The 20,014-nt window shown below is 43.3% G+C and overlaps 1 protein-coding gene and 1 long non-coding RNA gene across 5 annotated transcripts in view; one reads left to right on the forward strand and one right to left on the reverse strand.

The window, feature by feature from the left end:
- LOC138068219 (uncharacterized) overlaps positions 1-3,587 on the forward strand; it is a 120,138-nt gene extending 116,551 nt beyond the window's left edge. For both annotated transcript variants that reach the window (XR_011142924.1, XR_011142925.1), the window contains exon 6: positions 323-3,587. This is a non-coding gene — a long non-coding RNA (uncharacterized lncRNA). The remainder of the gene's footprint in view (positions 1-322) is intronic.
- A 162-nt stretch (positions 3,588-3,749) lies between these two features.
- Positions 3,750-19,276, reverse strand: SCG2 (secretogranin II). Of its 3 annotated transcripts, XM_068954995.1 has the most exons (3): positions 19,258-19,276; positions 13,854-14,118; positions 3,750-6,048 (listed from the first exon to the last, which is right to left on the reverse strand). In XM_068954995.1, the coding sequence occupies exon 3, from the start codon at positions 6,032-6,034 to the stop codon at positions 4,154-4,156; it is 1,881 nt and encodes a 626-aa protein (XP_068811096.1). In that variant the 5' UTR covers positions 6,035-6,048; positions 13,854-14,118; positions 19,258-19,276; the 3' UTR covers positions 3,750-4,153. The 3 variants fall into 3 exon arrangements, with proteins under 3 accessions (XP_068811096.1, XP_068811094.1, XP_009674024.2); XM_068954993.1 differs by lacking the exons at positions 13,854-14,118; positions 19,258-19,276 and adding an exon at positions 9,560-9,605; XM_009675729.2 differs by lacking the exons at positions 13,854-14,118; positions 19,258-19,276 and adding an exon at positions 7,154-7,249.
- Between the last annotated feature and the right edge of the window lie 738 nt (positions 19,277-20,014).

The raw sequence follows: 20,014 nt of genomic DNA on the forward strand, positions 1-20,014 counted from the left end.
TATGGTGTATGTTTTGATAGTTCTGTCTTGCAAATTCAGGTATAACTAACTGCTCCTTTGCAGGAGCTCTGGTCCCATATCACGAGATAGCTATAGCTACCAAGAGGTGCTAGCTGTTTAACATTTGCTCATTTCATTTAATTTATTTCATTTCAAAAAGGAACTGCAGATTGTTAGAAATAAAGTACTTCATAAGCAGATTAGATTTTTTTTTGTCTGTGTCTAGAAGAGGAAAGGACATTAATGAGACTTGTTTTAACTTGCAATAGGCTTGAAACGTCTGTGTAATTCTATTATATAACATGCAACTTTATTATTTCAGGCTCAGCGTCTCTTTTCTTGTTTATGAAAATGAAGAACTGCAAACAACAAAGTCCCTAAAGGCGTGTACACCTTGTAAGTGAGATGTTCTTATAAAAAGAGGCATAGTTACTCATGCTGAGGTCTGGATTTTCCTAAGATTGCTACGTCAACAGAAGCCTAACCTACTGGCACGCCCTTGCTCAGCCTCCTGTGCCAGACTGCCACCGGCTCCTTTCTCCATGCGAGAGATTTGAGAGGAGAAGTGCTCGAGACAAAGTCCCCTAGACAAAGTCCTGGTCATATGGCTGTCCTCTGTGCTTAGAAGAATATGAACTAAAAGGGAAGATTAGAGAAGAGGAATGTTGCAGGAAAGGTTTTATCCTCCATAGCTCCCTTTGCATGTCATGAAAGAAGGCAGAAGAAGGCAAGAGGGGCCTTTCCACATTGCATCTGCTTTGAGGCATGGCTTTATTTTCTTCTTATACACACTGAAAGCATCTGTCCTCCTTTACGTATGCTTGTGTAAGGCTTAAAGAAGTTCCAGTTCTTTGGATCCAAAATCATTCTTGTATCCAAAACATTAACCCAGCTCTCCTTGAGTAAGATCCAGGAGGCAGTGCCTATGGCAAACGACTCCCAGGAGCTTTGGTTGGGAGAGTGCCTACGTAGCCCAGTGAAAGGGAGGGCTACAGGCTGAGGTAGGAGGGAAATGAAACTAATGACCTTAAAACTATTTATTTCTGCTATTTGGAGCACACCATTAATCATGCTGAATTGTGTTTCTTTTGCGTGGCATCTCATCTGGGCCTTGGTCCTCCACACATCTTGTAAACAAAGGTATGTTATTGCCTGGTAATACTTTCAAGAAATAATTGCTGAAACAGAGACCTATGAATGTCTTTCTTTTCTTTGGCTGGAAGCATTATTTAATAAAGAATGAGATCAGCTAAAGATGTAGGAGTTAAAAATAACACACTAGATAAAACTGCAGCATCTTACAGCAGGTATGTTAGAGCTATTCAACCTCTCAGATTGACTTAAAAAACCAAAAACTCTAAATCATAAACAACCATTATATGTTCACTATTGCAACAGAGAAAGGCAACAAAAGAAAAAAGAAAAATCTGTTTTTAATTTGCAAAGTGCAAAACTCTTCCTATGCCTTTTAGCAAGGAGGACAAATGCAGCAAGATGCGTGTTATAGCATGACTTTGTGGTTGCCGAAGTGATGCCACGTGTTAACCTTGGTGTATCAGTCCAGAGTGAGGGGGGACCTAGTGGACACAGGCGGACGCACAGGCTATAGAAGGTAATGCAAGGAAGCAAGCTGGGGGTTGCCTTGCTATCCTTCTCGTGCTTAGAGCAGTCTGTGGCGGGAGAAACCTTCTGTGTCAGGACCTGCGCGAGAGCCAGTGGCAAGACCCCTGTTGTCTTTAGTGAGCTTTGCTCAAGCCTTGCTAAAGGTATTTTTAATTATTTAGTCTGGTAGCGTGGTGGCGTTTGTGACATGCCCTGACTAGTGAACCGGAGGAGCCACGCATCCCGGGGCTGGTTTCCCTTCGTGCACCCCATCCCCAGCGCCCCTGGGCCCTGGGGCGTTTGCTTGGAAAAGGGGGCGGTCAGGAGCGCGCTGAAGCCGATACAGCCACCGTTTCTGTGCATATATGGGCACAAACACATCGTTAAGGTAGGTGGTACCTCCACCATATCCCCACCCACCCCCCCCCGCCACTTCTCCAGACCTGCCAGCATCCCTTCCAGCAGCCGAATTTCTGTCAGCTGTGAGCCTGCGGCAGGTTGTCACCATTTCTGATCTTAAAAAAAAAAGGACAAAAAAGGCATTTAATTACAGCTCTGGGCAAACGCGGATTTTAGTGAGTTGTCTACTGAAGCCATGGCCTTTAGGTAGGCTTCAGGTAGGCGTCCAGCCCGAGAGTAACTGGATTCATCCCAGTCATTCGTCATGCTGTAGAGCTATGCTGCGTTTGGGGAGGGAGGAGGGAAGGGTGATAAACCGACTTTTCTATTAAAATAAGACCTTGGGGGGGGGGGAGCGCAATCTAAAGTTGTGACAGTTGCTCACTGAATACAGCAGACATTCATTTAGTTCTCAATGCTGCCATTTTTATTACACTTCCCCTGTTTTAAGTCATATTACTGCCTTGATTGAAAGAAAAATGTCCAAAGTTTGACTGTGAGGACTGTGGGGGATGGTATCAGGATTAAAGAGAATAAAGGTATTAGAATTAAGGTGATTAGAAATTGTTTTTTTTAAAGCACAATTTTACTTTAAATAAAATACGGTCGTTCAAAGTTATCAGTGTCACAAGCAAGTGCTTCTCAGTCAGTAGCAACTGTGTTGTCCTTCTTTAGTCCAGAAGTGAATTTAATGCTGGTATTTTTCAATTCTGTGTTTAATGTTTTGACTCATCCAAGAAACAGGAATTTTAATCTAGCCACAAGCGAGAACTCAGACACGACTCATCACCAGCAATTGCTGAGGATAACGGTGACACCTAAAATGAAGTCTTATCTCTGCAGCCTTTGTACTTTGCTCCGTTAGCCATGACCTCGCTCAGCATCATCCCCACCCCACTCAGCAGAGCTGCGATGCTGAAGAATACCACAGGGGGAACCACTTTTAAATGCGAATCCTGGAAATGCTTATGCTTGAGCCGTCCCAGCGAAAAACGTGGATGACTCAGAGTTACACGAGCACATTTAGTTTTGGAAAAGAGACGTAGCTTTTTCAGAACATCACTACAGGCCTTAACAGGAACTGCAGGACAAATTTCGAGCGTCCAGGAAATCAAGGAATAGAGTGAATAAGTGAAATATAAAGGTTCTGTGTACCTTTGTAACGCAATGGAAAACAGTATTTTTGATACACAACAAAGTGATCTTACCTACAGTGTTAATTCCCTACGAGCCTTGCCTTGGAGCTATGAGTTTCCCGCTGCATGTTATCACTTGTGAAAGAGAGAGAAGAAGCTATCTATCTGCAGAGTTTCCCATCTTCTACTTGGATGAGAAGGTTTCATTTTGTAGGTTTTTTAGAGCTTTACCACAGAGTCTGTCTTCGCTGGACAGATCATCTATGCTCTCTCCACTGCGAAGCGATACATAATCGTTAATTACTTGGGGCCTAACTTTGGAAGATGTAATGCAGCTACCGCCCTGGCTGACTTCAGCAAGCTCTTCAGTTGCTCTGAGAGAGAATGCCAGCCCATGTTGTTACACAGCCCAGGAAACCAGATGTGTACGCTACCAAGTTTTTCTACGATAAAAATAATTTACACTTCAGAAAAATTATCTGTAGAAGTAAAAATAAAGTTTCAGCTTAAAACTACTATGACTTTATCAATTGCCACAAAGAAACACAGTCTGTTGTCCAGAAATAATTTATTCGTCAGCAATAAAACACTGAATAGAAAAAGCCTTGTAAATAAAACTATATATATAATGCTTTATTTTTTTATTTGATACTCCACAAAAAACACTACAGACAGTAACAAAATAATCCAATTAATTTTAAAAATTTCAAATGATAGTTATCACTCTTCATGTTTCATGTTTTATTAACAATGCAAAGGTTGTTTGTTTACATTTTATAATTTTACTTGATTTCATTAAATTGTTTCTTAAAACACTTGAAGCAATTTATTTGCCCCATAATTTATAACATACATAAGTATATCCATAAACAATATAACAGCTTTGAGAAAGATATGCAGACTGTTCAACGGTAAGTAGTCTACCGTAAGTTGTTTAGTGGGAGAGAGGGGAATAAATCACAACTGAATCGGGATAGAAGTCAACACATTGAAGAGAAATAATGTTTGAGGAAGAATTACATGTTTTCCATTGCCCGTTTAGTAATGTGATCTCTTTCAAGCTCTGATTTCTCCTGTTTTAGATACTCTAGCACCTTTGTTAGCATATCCTCATCCAGATACTGCCTGTTCTGCGTGTCATCGGTTTCCCCGGTCATTGACAGCCGCTTGCTGAGCGCCGCCAGCTTCGCAGACTGCTGCGGTCCCAGCTGACTCAAGTGCTCTCTGATCGCTTGTTCCAGCCCCTCATCTTCCTGCAGGTCATTTTCAGAAGCTGGAACTGGAACTCGTTTCATCTGGTTTGTATTGATAACTTCAGGATATTTTGCCAACATCTTTGTCAAGTAATCGGCCAGCTCTTCATCTTTCTCGTTCAGTTTTTCATATTCCATTTGTCGTCTTTCCAAATCGTTAATCCATGCAGCTTTGGGAAACTGGTGTCCTTTCAGTCTTCTGGGAAGGTAAGGCAGCCTTGGCAAATCATTTTCTTGGTTAAGACGATTTAATAAGTAGGAAGGGTTCTGGTTAGCTAAGTTGTCCGTTCCCAGAAGACTGACAATGTCTTCAATATTGAGGTCTTCAGGTAGATTTTCTGGAATAACATTAAGAGGCTGCTTCATGTATCCATTTTTAGAATTTACATTATTTTTAAATATATCACTCTGTCCTAGATTAGTTTCAGCAATCTCATCAAGGTCTTCAGGGAATTCTACTTCCTGCTCAGCTTCCAACCTTTCACTCTGAAGCTGTTTTTTTTCTCCAGCTTTCAACATGTCTATTAGATCCTCAGGAGGAATTTGTAAATTCCTTGAGATTTCTATTAACTGAGCTATAGACTGAGGATCAAGTTGCTTATCCAAAAATGTAGCTGCTCTTTTTTCCTCAAGATCTCCGATCCTTAGTTTCCTATTTCCAGCACTGCCAATCAGCCTCTTCAGGTAATAATTCATTAGCTTTGAAACATCCTCTGACATTTGATCTTTATTCTCTCTTCTCATTTCATCCTCAAGGAAGCCGAGTTTCCCTGACCTCTTCATTTCATCATCAATCTCCTCTTCATGTTTATCAATTTCCTCTTTGCTGTCTTTTATCTCTTCCTGGGTTTGACTTTCCACTTTTTCCTCTATTGGATTCCAATCTTCTCCTCCAACCACATCTTCGTAGGCAATGTTGTTCACTTTATATACATCATCTTCGTCATCTGCATACAATTTCTGGTCCTCATCCAGCCTCTCTTTCTTGTGGTTACTTGGTCCTGCCATCTTTCCCAGCTCCTGAAACACAGACTCCAAAGTAGCAAGACTCTGGGGTGTGTATTGTTCTTCCACTATTTCATTAGTACGCTTGAAAGGACTGTCTCTTGAACTGTCTTCATAGTGCCCAAGTGGCATTTTGAGATATTTTTGCCACCTCTCAGGCCACTTGTAAGCCTCGTAATCATCAGTTACTCCAGCTGGAAAGTTACTATCTGAACTCAGACCATAAAGTTTATTTTCCTTTGGGCCAACTTTTGACTCTTTCTCAGCTTGCCTCAAGGCCTCCAACATCACTTTCACCCATTGAGACTCATCTTCAGTCAAAGAATCCCGTATATTGTCTGGTTGGCGAACCTGGTCTTTGCTCTCCTTCTGCTGCAGGAGATACGGAACGCTTTGATAAGAGTTGTAATCAGGGCTGCTTTCTCCCTTGTTAGTTTGCTTGCGAAGATCTTCTATGTATTCCAACGCTTTGATCATATCAGGGTTTGGGAACCTTTGTAAGTTTTTCATTACATAGTCTGGGTCTTTCTGAAGCAGCTGATACTGCTGGAAGGAAGCTGCATCAGCACAACAAATTAGGACAAAGAAAAAGGTGAGAGCGCACGCTGCTCCAAGCTGGAAGCTTTTGGTTTCTGCCATGTTTAAAACGTTTCCTTAAAAATAAAGAAGAAAAAAAGGGACAGTTAACATATGGAGACAAACTTCTTAGTAAACTGCAGAGCAAAACAGAGATTGCTGTTCTACACGGGAGCTGATCATGAGGAATACTGCTGCTATATGTGTTCGCATTAGTTATGGAAATCTAGTAGAACTCATACATGGAAGCTATATGTTTTGGAGGAAATTTATTTTGAGGCTCTATTTTGAGAATTTACTTTCTGAAACTTTCCAATGATTCCTTCGTTTACTGGAAACTATCATTTTGCAATGCTAGAAATGTTTTCTCTATGCTCAGTTTACTTTATGAGCATCAATTTTCCAATGGCAGTACCAAAGTTAAAAAATAGCAGTCCTGCATAGCTCATGAAGTGCCCATAGAGGAATCTCGATGTCATTTTGATTATTAAAATGAAGGCTTCAAATAGTAATCTCAGCATAACCATATATTTAAATGCTGCTCAAAATATTAATATTAAAATTGCATATGGAATTATTTTATGTGATTGTTTCACTGGGTATCTAATTTTGTGCCCAGGTAACACCACTGAATGGTGCTAGACTGCAATAAAAATTCATGTAATGAAGTGGAGAACATGGCATATAAAATGACGTACAGGTTTATTTCTGTCATTGCTGTTATTGTTATTACATCCTTCTTTGCTATTTTATTAACAAGATATATTATTTGCACTACAGGTGAATTTAGGTTAACAGGATCTGTGAATGAAACATTTCCCCATAGCCAAAGGGAGTCTCTGTGTGAAAGTCAGTCTATAATTTATCCTACAAGCATAATTTTTTTGGTATTTTTCTAAACCGAGTTTTAAGTAAGTTCTTTTTTTCAAGTAAATTCTGACTGGCGATTCTTTTCAAATAGTATTTCCTTCATTCACTTCAGTGGAAATCAAATTGGGTCCTAGGGCAGGCAGAAACTTGATGTAACTGAGCTAAATTCACAGTTAGACTTATACCAGTAGAAGTCCTTGTCTAATCTTTGTGCCAAGCACAAATAAACTCCCTTTAAAAGAAGAGGAATGGGAAGAATATGCATCAGACTGAATTAATGAGATGACAGCACTGCTGCGGAGGAGGACACACCTGCACAAGCCTAGTCCTGCAGGGAGCTGAGCACCATCCACGCGCAGTGAAGTGAAAAATTCCTGTCACTTGTTTCCGAGGAGAGGCTCAGCAGCTCGTGCGAGGGGGCTGTGAGACAGAGTAGGTTCTTTTCTGATCCAATTGCATTAATGAATAAAGTACACTAAATAAACAGCAAAGATGATAGAAACCACTTTTCTGAATTGATCTATTTTGGCTCCTTTGCTTTTGGTTTGGAAAAACATCCTGTTGTGGTGTTGGTGATTCATGACAGATTGCAGAAGCTACGTATACCCACTGCTGTAAGTGGAAAGTGAGAGTGATCGTGCTCATTTCAGCTCACTCGTAGATTTTTCCACTCAGTTTTTGCTCTTAACATAATGTGAATTAACTAAATAATTAAAGCAGTACCAGTTCAGAGAGCTGCTTTTTTTCCCACTCAGTATGCCTGAGCAAGCTAACATCCAGAATATCAAATAATTTCCCCAAACATTTATAAATCCCAGCCTGGATACTTTTGAGAATTCATTCCACAAAGGATTAATTCAGACAGCTTAGATGGTCCCTCCCTCTAGCTCTTGCTTTGCCCTAAAACCAGCATAGCTCCTATTTGATGTCACAGAAAAGGCTCTAGTCCTACATATATCTCCAGGGAAAAAAGAAAACCTGCATGATCATTATTTTGTGTTGAGCAGAACCTATCATAGCAAATAAACAAAACAAAGATTTTACTTTCCAACAGACAGACTAGTTATTAACAGAGTTAGTCTGGTTAGTATATGAGAAACTCTCTCCTTTTTGAGGGATGCAGGAAGGGACAGTCGGTCCACATTTATCTACTGGCCACCTCCCCTTAACAGAGATGAGGAGCGCGACCTCCTTTACTGCTTACAATTATGTATTGTTATGTTCTCTGTAAAATTCATCAGCCGCCAATTAAAGTCAAAATACACACAGCCAGGCAAAGTTGAGTTTAGTGTTCCACGAACATTTCACTCAGCTGAGTATTTCCTTTGCAGGAATAACAGGTCATCAGTTCCTCTCTAGATATGTTGGGTATAATTGTCTCCAGATCAGTTTTCACTTCTAATTTATTGGTAGATGATACCTGAAATCTCTATCAAGTGGATTTTGAAATGATTTCTTCTAAAAGCTTTGACTTCAGGTCATAAAAATCTTATCATTAAATATACTGCATTATTTAGGGTAAGAGGACTCCTCCCCAGTCTTCAAGACTTTAATTTCCCATTTTGAGACAACAGAGGACATTTTAAAACTATCTTTATGAGCTTCTTTTATGCTTCTCAAAGCACAATACGCTAAAATGGCTGTATTTGTTACAGCTGTATACTTATGAGGCCAGCCAAGAAGAAGAGGAGGAGGAGATTTTTGCTCATCTGTATTGTGCAAGCAACCGCTTGTATTAGCGCCTAGCAAACAGGAAAATCTTTTTGTGGCCAGCGAATTAAGAAGTGGCTGTTTCCAAAACGAGGGATTGAGGTCTCGATTTAATGCATACAAAAGCAATACAGACTGACAGAAGTTCGCTAGAACAGCGACAAAATAGTAAAACAAATCGCCTTTCTGGGATGGTTCCATGGCAACAGTAATTTTCTCTCTCAGTCTTTCCCAGTAGTCTTCTCTGATGTGAAGATCCTGTTTCCCGTGACATTTTTTTCCATGAAAATTCATATGCTTTTCTAATGATGAGTCCTTGCCCTATGAGGCAGAGAGGGACTCTGACAGCAGTTTTCCGTAAGAAAAATATGGCAATATGCAATATATTCTTCCTCCCATTTACTTTTGCAATAAACAAAGTGACTGCAGTAAATTTGCTTTTTTAAAGGGCATCTTAAGCTCTATCCTGTGCAAGTAACTCAAAACATGAACAAAATGACAGCACGGGGTTGGGGGGGGGGGATGGGAAAACAATCAAGCCTCCAAAAAAAAAAAAAACACTAAAGAGTGACTACAATGATTGTATATTTGGAGCATTGATCAAATTGTGTTTGCACCAAGGAAACCTCTCACCCTATATTTTGAAAAGCTGGAAGTATCAAGTCCGTGAACCGGCAAGAAGAGTAAATGAAACTGCAAGCTGAAAAATTAGGTTATACTTCCTTCCTAGCTCTAGGGACAAAACAGCACTGATAATATAAATATATAAATATCTATGTCTATCCAGGTTTATATATATATACACACACACATATATATGCATTTTATATAAAATGTATTCATCAAACATCAGCTGCGACCCCATCAACCCCTCCGCCTTCATTCACTGTTTAACTTAACCTTTTTGTCTCTGTCCCCAGTCCCTCCCCAAAGCGCCGCTCGGCCCCACGCCGAGGCCGGCGCCAGCCCCGCGGCCGGCAGCCCCGCGCAGCCCCGCGCAGCCCCTACCTGCGTGCGCCGCGCCCGCCGCCGCCGCCGCCGCCGCCGCTTCAGCACCCGGACAGCGCCCGCTTATACCGCCCTCGCCGCCGACGTCATCCGCGCTCCCCGCCCGCGGGGGCGGCCCGGCCCCGGGGCTGCTCCGCCGCCCGCATCCTCCCCGCCAGCCCCGCGCCGCCCGCAGACCCCCCACATACACACACCGGGGGAGGTGGGCTTTTAAGAATAGAATAGAATAGAATAGAATAGAATAGAATAGAATAGAATAGAATAGAATAGAATAGAATAGAATAGGGGAATGGCAAAAAAAAAAAAAAAAAGCCGAGGCAGGGGGTGCAGGTGCCCACACACCCCTCTGGAAATGCCAGCCAGAACCTGCAGGAGGAGAGGATACAAAGCGAAACAAGCCCCGATCCCCGAGGGCACCTCTTGGCGCCAGGTCGGGGGGGGGGGGGTGGCCTGAGCCCCCGCACCTCCACTGCGGCTGCATCAAAGGCATTGCAGGGCTGAAGGCGCGTGGGTGAGTGGGCAGCAAACGAGGACTGCCTGTGTGCCACAGCTGCACAGTGCACCGCGGGGTGTACGAGCGGCACAGTGTGTACACTCGTCTCAGGCACTGGCCTTTTAACAGCTGCATTGAGTCGTTGGTTGTTTTTTTTTTTTTTTAAGGGCTTCAATGAGCCGCCGCAGCCCACCTCTGGCTTTTTGACAGCTCGAGGACAAACCCTCCTGCTCCTCACCTGGCCCAGAGAGCTCTGGACTCACGGCAGGCTGGGGACGAGGCGCAGGGTGGCTGAACGCACCAGGCTGGGCACGTGCGGCGGCTGAGGGCCTTGTGCGGGCAGGCTGGTGCAGGCAGCACCAGCCACGGCACGAGCACCCCGCCGTAGGGGCTCACAGCCCGGGCCCCGTGCGCAGTGGTGCCGAAGAGCGCGCCTGCCCCAGCGCGGTGCTGCTGCTGCACCGAGACACAGCCCTGGGCTTTGGCTCCGGGCTGACGCCCTCGCTGCCTCCTGCTCCTGGCTTTTGCCGGGCTTTCACTGGCTTATGAAGATAAGCAGAGGGAATACCCAAGTATCACATCATTTCCAGTAAATGGCATGCCATTTCAGCCTAAACCATGTTCTCAGCACTCCATGTGCAAAAGGCCAGCGCTTGTATGCACAGATCACTATGGCAAATAAACATCATTTTGCCATAAATCAGAAAGCATGAAATCTAGTACATTGCTTCAGCTGCTGTTCTGTGTTTTAGCTAATTCCTTCTGCTTCCTTTCTATTCCAGAAGGGTTGGTTTGTGCTGGCTTTTAAATATGGACTCCTTTTCCCCCAAAATAAATCTTTCCTGACAATTTTGACCTTTTACAGCACAAAATGCAAAAAAACTAGGATGAATGAACCTTCAAAACCAATAAATGTTACAAAATTAAATTGTCATAAGAACAGCAAGGTAGAAATAATTACAGCTGTGAACACAGACAAAAGAAACACTCTTGCTGCATTTGTAGTAGCTGAATGGACATCTGGAAGGCTCTCATTTCACTCGCATGAAGTTACTTGTAAAAAATAGGACCAGTTTCTGCCTGTGCAGAAACTCTTCATCAGCATCTTTATTCAGGGCCCAGATACAATCCAAAATTCCTCAGTGAGACAATGAAGAAAAGAGGAAGATAGATAGACTTTAGGCTAGCATCTCTGAAGATAGAAACCAGAAAGGAATCTGCTGCAGTGAACATAAAGCAAGGGTCGGTTAAGCCAGGGTCTACACAGAGCAGCTGTGAACTGTTTGCTGACTTCTATAAACCCCCCCATTACATTCAGTAGAGCTCTAATGCTCACAGACATAGTTAGAGCTAATATGCCTTAGTCCATTGAGAAAATGGTCATCATAGTCCAAAAAAAAAAGGTGGAAAAGAAAAAAAGAAAAATGCTCAATTCCGATTTTGGGGAATTTTCTTGTAAATCTATGTGCGCTTCCATTTCTGCAAATGCCTACCTACCTAATCCTTTCACATGAAATCTTTCTGCTGACCCTTTCCATTTATCACTGGTCTTCAGCATCAGCATGTATTTCAGAAACACAGATTAATTAGCACATCAGCATGATTCCTTCCTCTGTTCCTTAACCACTCACTTGAGATTTACAGCGTGTGAAGTCAGTCAGACTTGGCTTACTTCTCTGTCTTGGCTATTTTGGTTTCAGGGGATCAAATTTACAGGAGGATATCCACAACTTACACATCAATTTACTCCACATTAAAATTTTAAGCGTTGCATGGACTTTGCACTAATGATTTAACCACTTTTTTTTTTTTTTTTATAAAGAGGCCCTTAATGACTGTATATTCCCCTTTTTTGCATTGTCTGTTCTTCAGAATGATTCATGAAACAGAAAATGTCATCTGCCTTGTCATTAAAAGTGCCATGTCATTTTATACAAGAGCAAGATGCTAAGAGCATCACAACATTTCTGAAATTTAGGTAATTGCAATATACTAGCTTGAGTTCAATTGTTTAGCAACAGACTCTTGGCAATCGCTTTTAAATGCATTTTGACCATATTCCACCCTTTTGATGATACGGGAAACAGAATAGTAACAAATCCAATGTTTTCTTTGAGTGGTTTGCCCTATGGTATGCTCTACCTTGCAAGGTTATGCATCACGAGAAGCTAAAAGTTAATCAAACCTCAATCTTGCATGCTAACTTAAGAATAAGTTTTAGGGAGATTTTATTTCACTTTATGCAAGAAACAAAGGGAGGGAGGGCAACGTCACCATTGTAAATGCAAGCAAGAGGACTTCTTCCCACTGTTTTGTGTCATGTTCCCACCTAGTAGGTCATCATCACAAAAGTTAATGGAGAAAGTAAATTCTGACAACTAGAAAGATCTGCTCCAGGAACCTGCCCCTGAGGCAGCAAGGGCTAAAGATGAGGGCTTGAGGCCAGAGCGCTGGTGCTTGACCCAGCACAGCAGCCAGCACACGCGGGCTCGCAGTGTGGAAGCCACCCACTCTCGCACCGCGTCCCTATCGTTTACAGACTGGCTCCCCCATCTCTGACCATGAGAGAGCATAAAGCTATGATCCTGATGGTTATTACCGTAATATTAACACAAACAGCAGCAGACAGCATATTTATTTTGCTGTTAGGACTCTGTTTTCTGAAACCTAAATAATTTGCAGTTTGAAAAAAAGTTTACTTCAGCTCTGGCTTTCTCCTCATCTAATTGGTGTCACCAAAAGATCAGTACTGCTTAAAAATAAAGCAGGGCTGTGTCAATGTTGACAATTTTTTCCCCTTTCTCTGTTTCCAGTGGCAACTGAAAATAATTTACAATTCATTATGGACATGGTATTTCTTCCAGAATAAGTGTCATTGTCACATTAAAATTAGTTCCCTATCTGACTTGAATATCTGCATTTTTTCTGCAGGTAATGAGAAGGGGGAGGTTTTCTTTTGTCAGAACAAGTACACCTGTCATCACAGATACAGGTTCTCTTAAATGATTTCGATTTTAAAATACTTGACCTCCACTTGGGTCCAACATTAGACTTGTTATTTGGTGTTCATTTTGCATGCTTGGCAGCTCAAACATATTTGTATGCAAATATTTCTGGCCTCCCTAAATTTAGTACATAATAAATAGCTCAAATTTCATTATCAGAGCTGTAAGGGGAGGGAAAAAAAAAACCCTGTAAGGAAAAATAGGGCCTCGCAGACTGTAAAAGCAATTCTCTAAAAGCACAGATTTCAAACTCATGATAGGGGCAAGAGTCTGTGGTGGCCGCAGATCGCTGGGCTGCACTCCATGCTGCAGTAAGATGAAGTGGGTTCAAAGCAAGCCTGACTGACAGGCCTCCCTGAAGGGTTAGCACTCGCTCCACAGGAACGTTTCAAGAACAGATTTTGCTCGGAACAAAAAAATAAAAATCCTGACTTTCATCCAACATTTCCATGTTCATGATTTCAATTTGCCTGCATTTAAAAAAATAAAATAGAAAAGAGAAGCCTCAGGGGAAGACTTGACTGCTACCTCAGATACGTGGGTGTATGACCACCTTTGCACACAGATTTGAGTGTCCTCATTTCAGAGCAACCTTTTTGTGCCTGCAGATGCCCAGATGGGGTCTACTTTCCCTAACCTGAGCCACCTGAAAGTCAGGCAGTTGGTAGGAGCAAGGCTCTCCAGCATCCCAACAGCCTGGAGCTAAGTGGGCAGCTCCCCTGAAGGCTGTGCAAGGGCTGGGGAGGACCCAACCGGGCAGACCCTGGTAGATCCACCTGCTTCCACCTAAACTCACCTAGTGTGGAAGCAGCATCGAGCCAACACGCTTGCTCTGAAGGCTCAGCTCAGTGCTTTGAAACCCGTTTCCAAGGCAGTCATGCAGGGCACAGACTCAGGGCCTTGCCACAGCCATCGTGGGTCCGTTTCCAGTACAGTACTGGCCAGGATCTCATGCAGGGGGTGCAGGTCTTCTCTGGCTTCTGGGCAGCCTAAAGGATCTCATGATCTGGAAGCAGTTTCTGATTTCCCGCCAGATCTGGACCAAAGTCTTTAAAAAGAGCCTGCAAGGAAGGAGAAATTGGCATCACCAACTACTTCCAAAGGGAGAGGCAAAAACAAGCCACTGCTGGAAGGAAAATGTAAAAGAAGCAGATGAATCAACGGGAAGAAACCCACTACTATTCTTTTTCCAGTGCAGCCTCCAGTTTGATTAACATGAATAAGAATAGCAAAACACCAACAGATTAAGGAATACATGTCTTTTATAACCACCAAAGTATTTTTATCTCCAGGTCTCCCCCTCATACATACACGCATATTTCCTCCCATGGATTTCAATGATCTTCGTAAGCTTGTGACATCTGCTTACCAACATTTGGTGTGAAAATATCAGTATCTGCTTTGCATAGCTGTTATAAGTGTTACATTTACCAGCCAGTAAAGATCAAGAGTCTCCTGGGAGCTTGCTGGATCAAAATGTCATGATTTCAGCACTGCTTTGCGTCAGACAGCAGAATTTAAAGTCAAAACACACATAGGGAGGAAGACAATGAGAAAGTCTGAGTCATACCCTGCTGAGGGTGAAGAGAACAGATTAATAGACAGCAAACATGAATGAAACCAAATGGCTCATTTTAGTCATGCGGCTGGTTCTAAAACTCAAAATAGGATTTATTTTTAGTCATTGAGCACGAAAAGAGGATTTCTTTGCACCTTGCCAAGGAGAGTTGAGAAAAGAGTTTTAATTACTGTGGCCCATGGTCTCCCTTCTTTGATATTTGAAGAAGTGAGAACAGTGTGGCTCGCTGTACCCAGAAAAGTTTTGCTGTTCACTAGCTACTCTTAACGGCAGCTTGTTATCCAAGAGCCTTTGCACAGCCCATCCTCCCAGCAGCTTTTAGCACCAGTTGGACACAGAACACAAACACGCATCCCTGCCCCGGCCAGCTTCCCTTTGCCAAAGTTCTGTCAAAAAATCGTAATTGTTAGAATCAGGTCAGATCATTTTAAGAAAATAAACCGTGCTCCACTGCTGAGTCACTGGGGAAGAACACAAGGCAAACAGGATTCAGCAGTCCGACAAGCTTCACAGATTTATCCAAAATCATTGGAGTTCACTCAGCCTAAGTCTCTGAACTCTTCACTGCAGCAGTGGTGACAACCGGCAACAGCGGCTACCAAAATCCTTTGCCTCTGATTTTTGGGCAGGTGAAACCTGCTTTTGTAAATCTGTCATTTGCAGCGTCACCATCCTTCCCTCCGTCCTCTGTTTAGAGTATACTGTTAGAGATCATTTCTGTGACGTTCTCCCACTTCTGAGGCTGCCTCCACTGTCCTGTTGGGACCAGGGCACATAGAAAGGGTCTCAGAGATGAGCAGCAGCAAACTCAGGTATGGATGTGCAAGTCCATCTCTCCCCTCGGACATAAGGAGGTTGGGTAAACCCTACAACTGCGGAGCACGCCCAGACTCTCGGCCAGATTTTGGCAGACCCTAGGGAGGAACAACAGTGTCCTGCTGGCGGCTGACACTGCCCTGGCCAGGGTGACCTCAGAGGAGTTGTGCTGGCACCTGTGGGCTGGTACTGGGGAACGGCTTGCCTTCAGCACAAACAAATGACCCCAAAGATACCCCCATAACCAGGCTCCTGCTGCAAGTTTTCAGTGGCCTCTTGGCAGCCTGTTCTGAAGCTGTTGCCTTTAGGTTTTTTTAATTATTATTATTCATTTAATCAATAGCTGTTTGACGTCTTCGGTGAGAAATGATGAACAACTGCCATAAAGCTTCCGAGAAGACACAATAACGATGCTTTCACGTTCTACACCCCTCCAAAGGGTTGTTTGAAGCCTTGAGCTACTGGAAGCTGTTTGTGCTCAGACTCAGCTGTGTTAGTCAGGCATGTCGACTTCTGAAGCAACTTGTGGCCGGCGGGAGGGGAATGCAGGGGGCCTGGATTTAGCAGAGGCCAGGAGGGATACACACAAGGGGACTGGCAGTACAGGTAGGGCTGCAGGAAGGAAGGAACTGTAAAGGAGAGACAAATGGGTTTATTTCTTCACTGTTTTATTTTTCATTCAACTTCTTTGCTGTGCTCTGTCCTCTTCCCCCCATTTTATACCCCTTCCCAGCTCCACGGGGAGCCTGGCTGACCCACACGGCTGTGGAAAGCCCCCACCCACAGCGCTGAGCAAAACACTTGTCTTGGATAAAACTCCCCCGCAGGAAGGCAACGAAGAAAACACTGGCTCCCTTTCCCAGCACTGCGGGAGAGCTCCGGGGGGACTGCCAGGCCACACCGCTGGGCTCTTCTGCTCTGGTCTCTGCCATCTCCGAGTGGATCCTGACAACTGCAGGGACACGGGTGGCCAGGCCTAGCCCTGGCTTTGGTGCAAGCAGGCAGGGGCACAGCACGGCAGCAGTCTGGGGAGCCCCTCGTCCCGTCCCTCCTCGGGAGGCACCAAAGGGGAAAACCTGTCCCCAGGTGGAAGAGTACACGCAAGGAAGGAGATGTGCCTGCTTTCTGCATCACCGACAGGGATGTGGAATAGACAGGAGGAATAGGTAGGTCAGTCCTCTTAATGTGTAAACAAACGGTATTCCTAATTCATAGCTTTGTAGAGGTGGGGCATAAGCCTTGTGGGCAAGGCTAGCCCGGTAAACAAGGTATGGGAGCAGAAAGCTGGCAAGAGCCAGCGTATTTAAGATGGGAGATGAAGAAAAAGGCCAACCTGGTTCATGGCCATGGCACAAGAGGGCCTAGACTGGCACTGTGACGGCAGCACGACACGCACAGGTCGTACAACTTCCAGGGCATCCCAGGGCCTGGAGAATACATGAACTTCAGTTTACGGTACGGTGCCTTCCTAATGTGAGTGCAATGTTTTCACAGTACGTGTCATCCAAAATTGATTTTCAGTGATGTTTTCGTGATCAAACACAAAGGTTTTATGAGAGAGTGAACAAAGTTACCACAGCAGTGATATGTGCGTACATTTGTGTGATTTCTCATTTTAAATGAATGGATAGACGTGATTTCACAGCTGTGTATAAATTACATAATTTAGTCCTTTGCTAAATCAATTCTGCTCTGCGGAAACTTCATGATTTTGGGGCTAAGCCATTTCTATCCCTTAATTACATTAAAGCCTCATTAGTTTTCACATTAATCACTCACAAACCTGAAAATGTTCAGTGATTTTGGATCTGCCTGTCTCTGGCAGAAAAATTCCCCTTTGTTAGCTGCTGGCCTGCCTGATAATATGAGACAGGACACATAGTAGCAAAGTTGCCACTTATTAATACTATTTTCTCACTCATTTTTGAAAATCCAGCCATTCTCAAAGCAGGAAATGGCATGCTTGCATTATTTAATAGGCAGTAAGTGTTCTTCCGCCCCCAGATCATTGGAACAACAGGTCCTTTGGCAGTACTGCAAGAGCGAACCTATCCACTAAAGCTATGAGGGTAATAACTTTTTACGACAAAAATAGAGCATGGCCTATCACAATTTTTCTCTTACACTGTCTTTGCTAATGTCATTAGTTTCACCAGTGCCATTATAGCATTTATAGCATTACAGCATCATATGCTTGTCCACTGCTTACTGAGTGTGTGCCTACATCCGTTCCAACCCTATCTGTATAGTTTTTTTTATATAGATCTAGGTCAAAACCAAATTTAGCATTTGGTCACGAACGTGACAAAAATAGAAGAAAAGAGAATCACTGCGAAACACAGTACAGAGCCAACATTATAAAATTTTTCCGCAAAGAAAACTTTTTCTAAGGAGAAAGTAAATGTTTTGATTTGGAACCACCTAAATAGCTCACGTAGAAAAGGCAGAAACATTTTGTATCATGCCAAATACTTTTAAGTATATTAGATGTATTCTTAAACTTTCATACAAAATAAACCTGAGTGACAGCATCAAAACGAGAGCACAGATTCAAATTGTCCCATGTGGTTATAGCTATTAACATTTGCTGCATCAGCATTAAAGCAGACGGATTATATTTTTACGGTTGAATCTTACTGACTTTGCTATTTTGAATTTCAGGATATACAGTGAGAGCCGGCTGGCTTCAATGGGAGCTTTGCTACCTTAGTGATTATGGGCTGAAAGCAAGTCTTGGACCTCGGTGCAAAAAGCAGAAGACATATAGGGTTAATAGTTTGCCCCCTCAACTTGGCAATAGTCTCCTCACGCCTAACCAGCCTCCTTGACAAGCTACCACGCTTCCACCCATGTGGGGCAGGATGGGTGCTGGGGTGGGGACCTGGTACACCATGTCCTGCATTGAAATGATGCAGAGGTGCAGTTGGACAGGGGGCAGCTTTTAAGTACAGGAAGATTTTGGTTTATACCTTGGAGAATCAAGAAGTTTGTATTCCCCCTTCATTAGATAATTTGAGTCAGTCCAGCACTTCATGCTTTTCTGAGAGAAACGCCGAATCCATTACTTCACTGAACTTAAAAACCACAAAGAAAAGCTTTTGAGACTGTAACAGAGCTGACAGTGGCTGCATCTCTCAGCTACGCACCAGAGTTATCGCCATAATGTTTTACTGCCTTGTGAAGAAAATGGCTGACTACTTAAAAAAAACCAACCAAACAAATATTAAAATCAGGACAATACAGCACTCATCCATGGCAGTTAACCAGAAATATTTTTCTGTGACTCCTCTCCACCCCGGTTTAAGAACTCTGATAATGTCTAGAATCTGCTTTTTCTTATCACACAATCGTGGAAAGCTCATTTGGGCTAGGAAAAAAGTGATAGGCAGTCTGCTCCCTCCTCTATCAAAAGTCAAAACGTAAGCAGCATTATTGTCTCCCCAAACAGGCTGCAAACTAGGTGACAACTAATAACACCTCTGCAAACTAGGAAGAACACTTGTCTAGGACCTCCAAGCTGCTTTAGGTAGCGGTCCTCAGTCTTGCATCCCTCTCAGCTATCAGTCTTGACTGGCAAGTAAAATCCATATCATTAGGAGAAAGCTGTGATTTTCCCCTAAGCAAACACCTCCTGTCTGATACGCAGCTCTGGTCAGTGCTAGAGAACAGCAGAGTGCCCTTCCCAGCCTTGGCTCCTGCTTTGCTGGTCTTCCACACTCTGGGCTACCCGCAAGTTTGACTTGATGGACACATACTCAAAGCCAAGACAAGCCCAGGTTAAAGTCAGACATATCAATCCACTGACCTGTCCGCATGCATTCCTGTAAGGGACAAAAGCCGGAGGCGAGGGGATATCCTGCATCCCCCGGCAGCAGCGCAGGGCTCCGTCACTCCGTCCCTCCCACTGCACATCCACCGCTCAGCCAGGAAAGGTCCCTCTGTCCTGGCAAGGTGATCACCGCTTAGGCACCTAAGTTTGTCAGGAACACAGAGATCTCCTGGGAAGAGCATGAGTCTGAAGTGTTTTTTCCATGCAAGACCTTAAGAGAAGGCAGAGGGGCAAAGGGACTGCCATACTCCCTTGACTTTGGCATCTATTTATCTCAGCATATGTTACAATTCAGTAAAGGGAAAAGGGGACCATAACAAATAATTTCAAGAAGGGGCAAATACCCAGTGAGAAAGTAGCCCCTTTCACTAGCTTGTCTGAATATTAGTCCAAACAGCTTATGACTATAGGCATTTGGCTGAGCGCTCCCAGCTTAAGCACAAGATGGGACTGTGTGGTGTAAAATAACTTATTTTTGTCTCAGAATGAAAGAATTGCGTAAGAAATTGGATACATATAGAAGGGCAGATGAAGATCATAGATTTTGTACCAGCAAAAGCAAAATATATAGCCTTTTCTAATGAAATATTAAACATACGCTATTTTTCCAATTGAGTGAAATGTACTCAAAACAAACCATTTGTATCCAGGGATCCCTGCAGGCGACAGAAGGCTTGTCATGAAAATAGCTGCTTGAGCGCTGGTCTAATAATTCAGATTCAATAGGAGTCAA

The sequence above is a fragment of the Struthio camelus genome, chromosome 9, assembly GCF_040807025.1.
Source record: "Struthio camelus isolate bStrCam1 chromosome 9, bStrCam1.hap1, whole genome shotgun sequence".
Taxonomy (NCBI): domain Eukaryota; kingdom Metazoa; phylum Chordata; class Aves; order Struthioniformes; family Struthionidae; genus Struthio; species Struthio camelus.

Bases quoted from the DNA above. Each gene is read 5' to 3' on its own strand.
- SCG2 (XM_068954995.1), bottom strand. From the start codon at position 6,034: ATGGCAGAAACCAAAAGCTTCCAGCTTGGAGCAGCGTGCGCTCTCACC.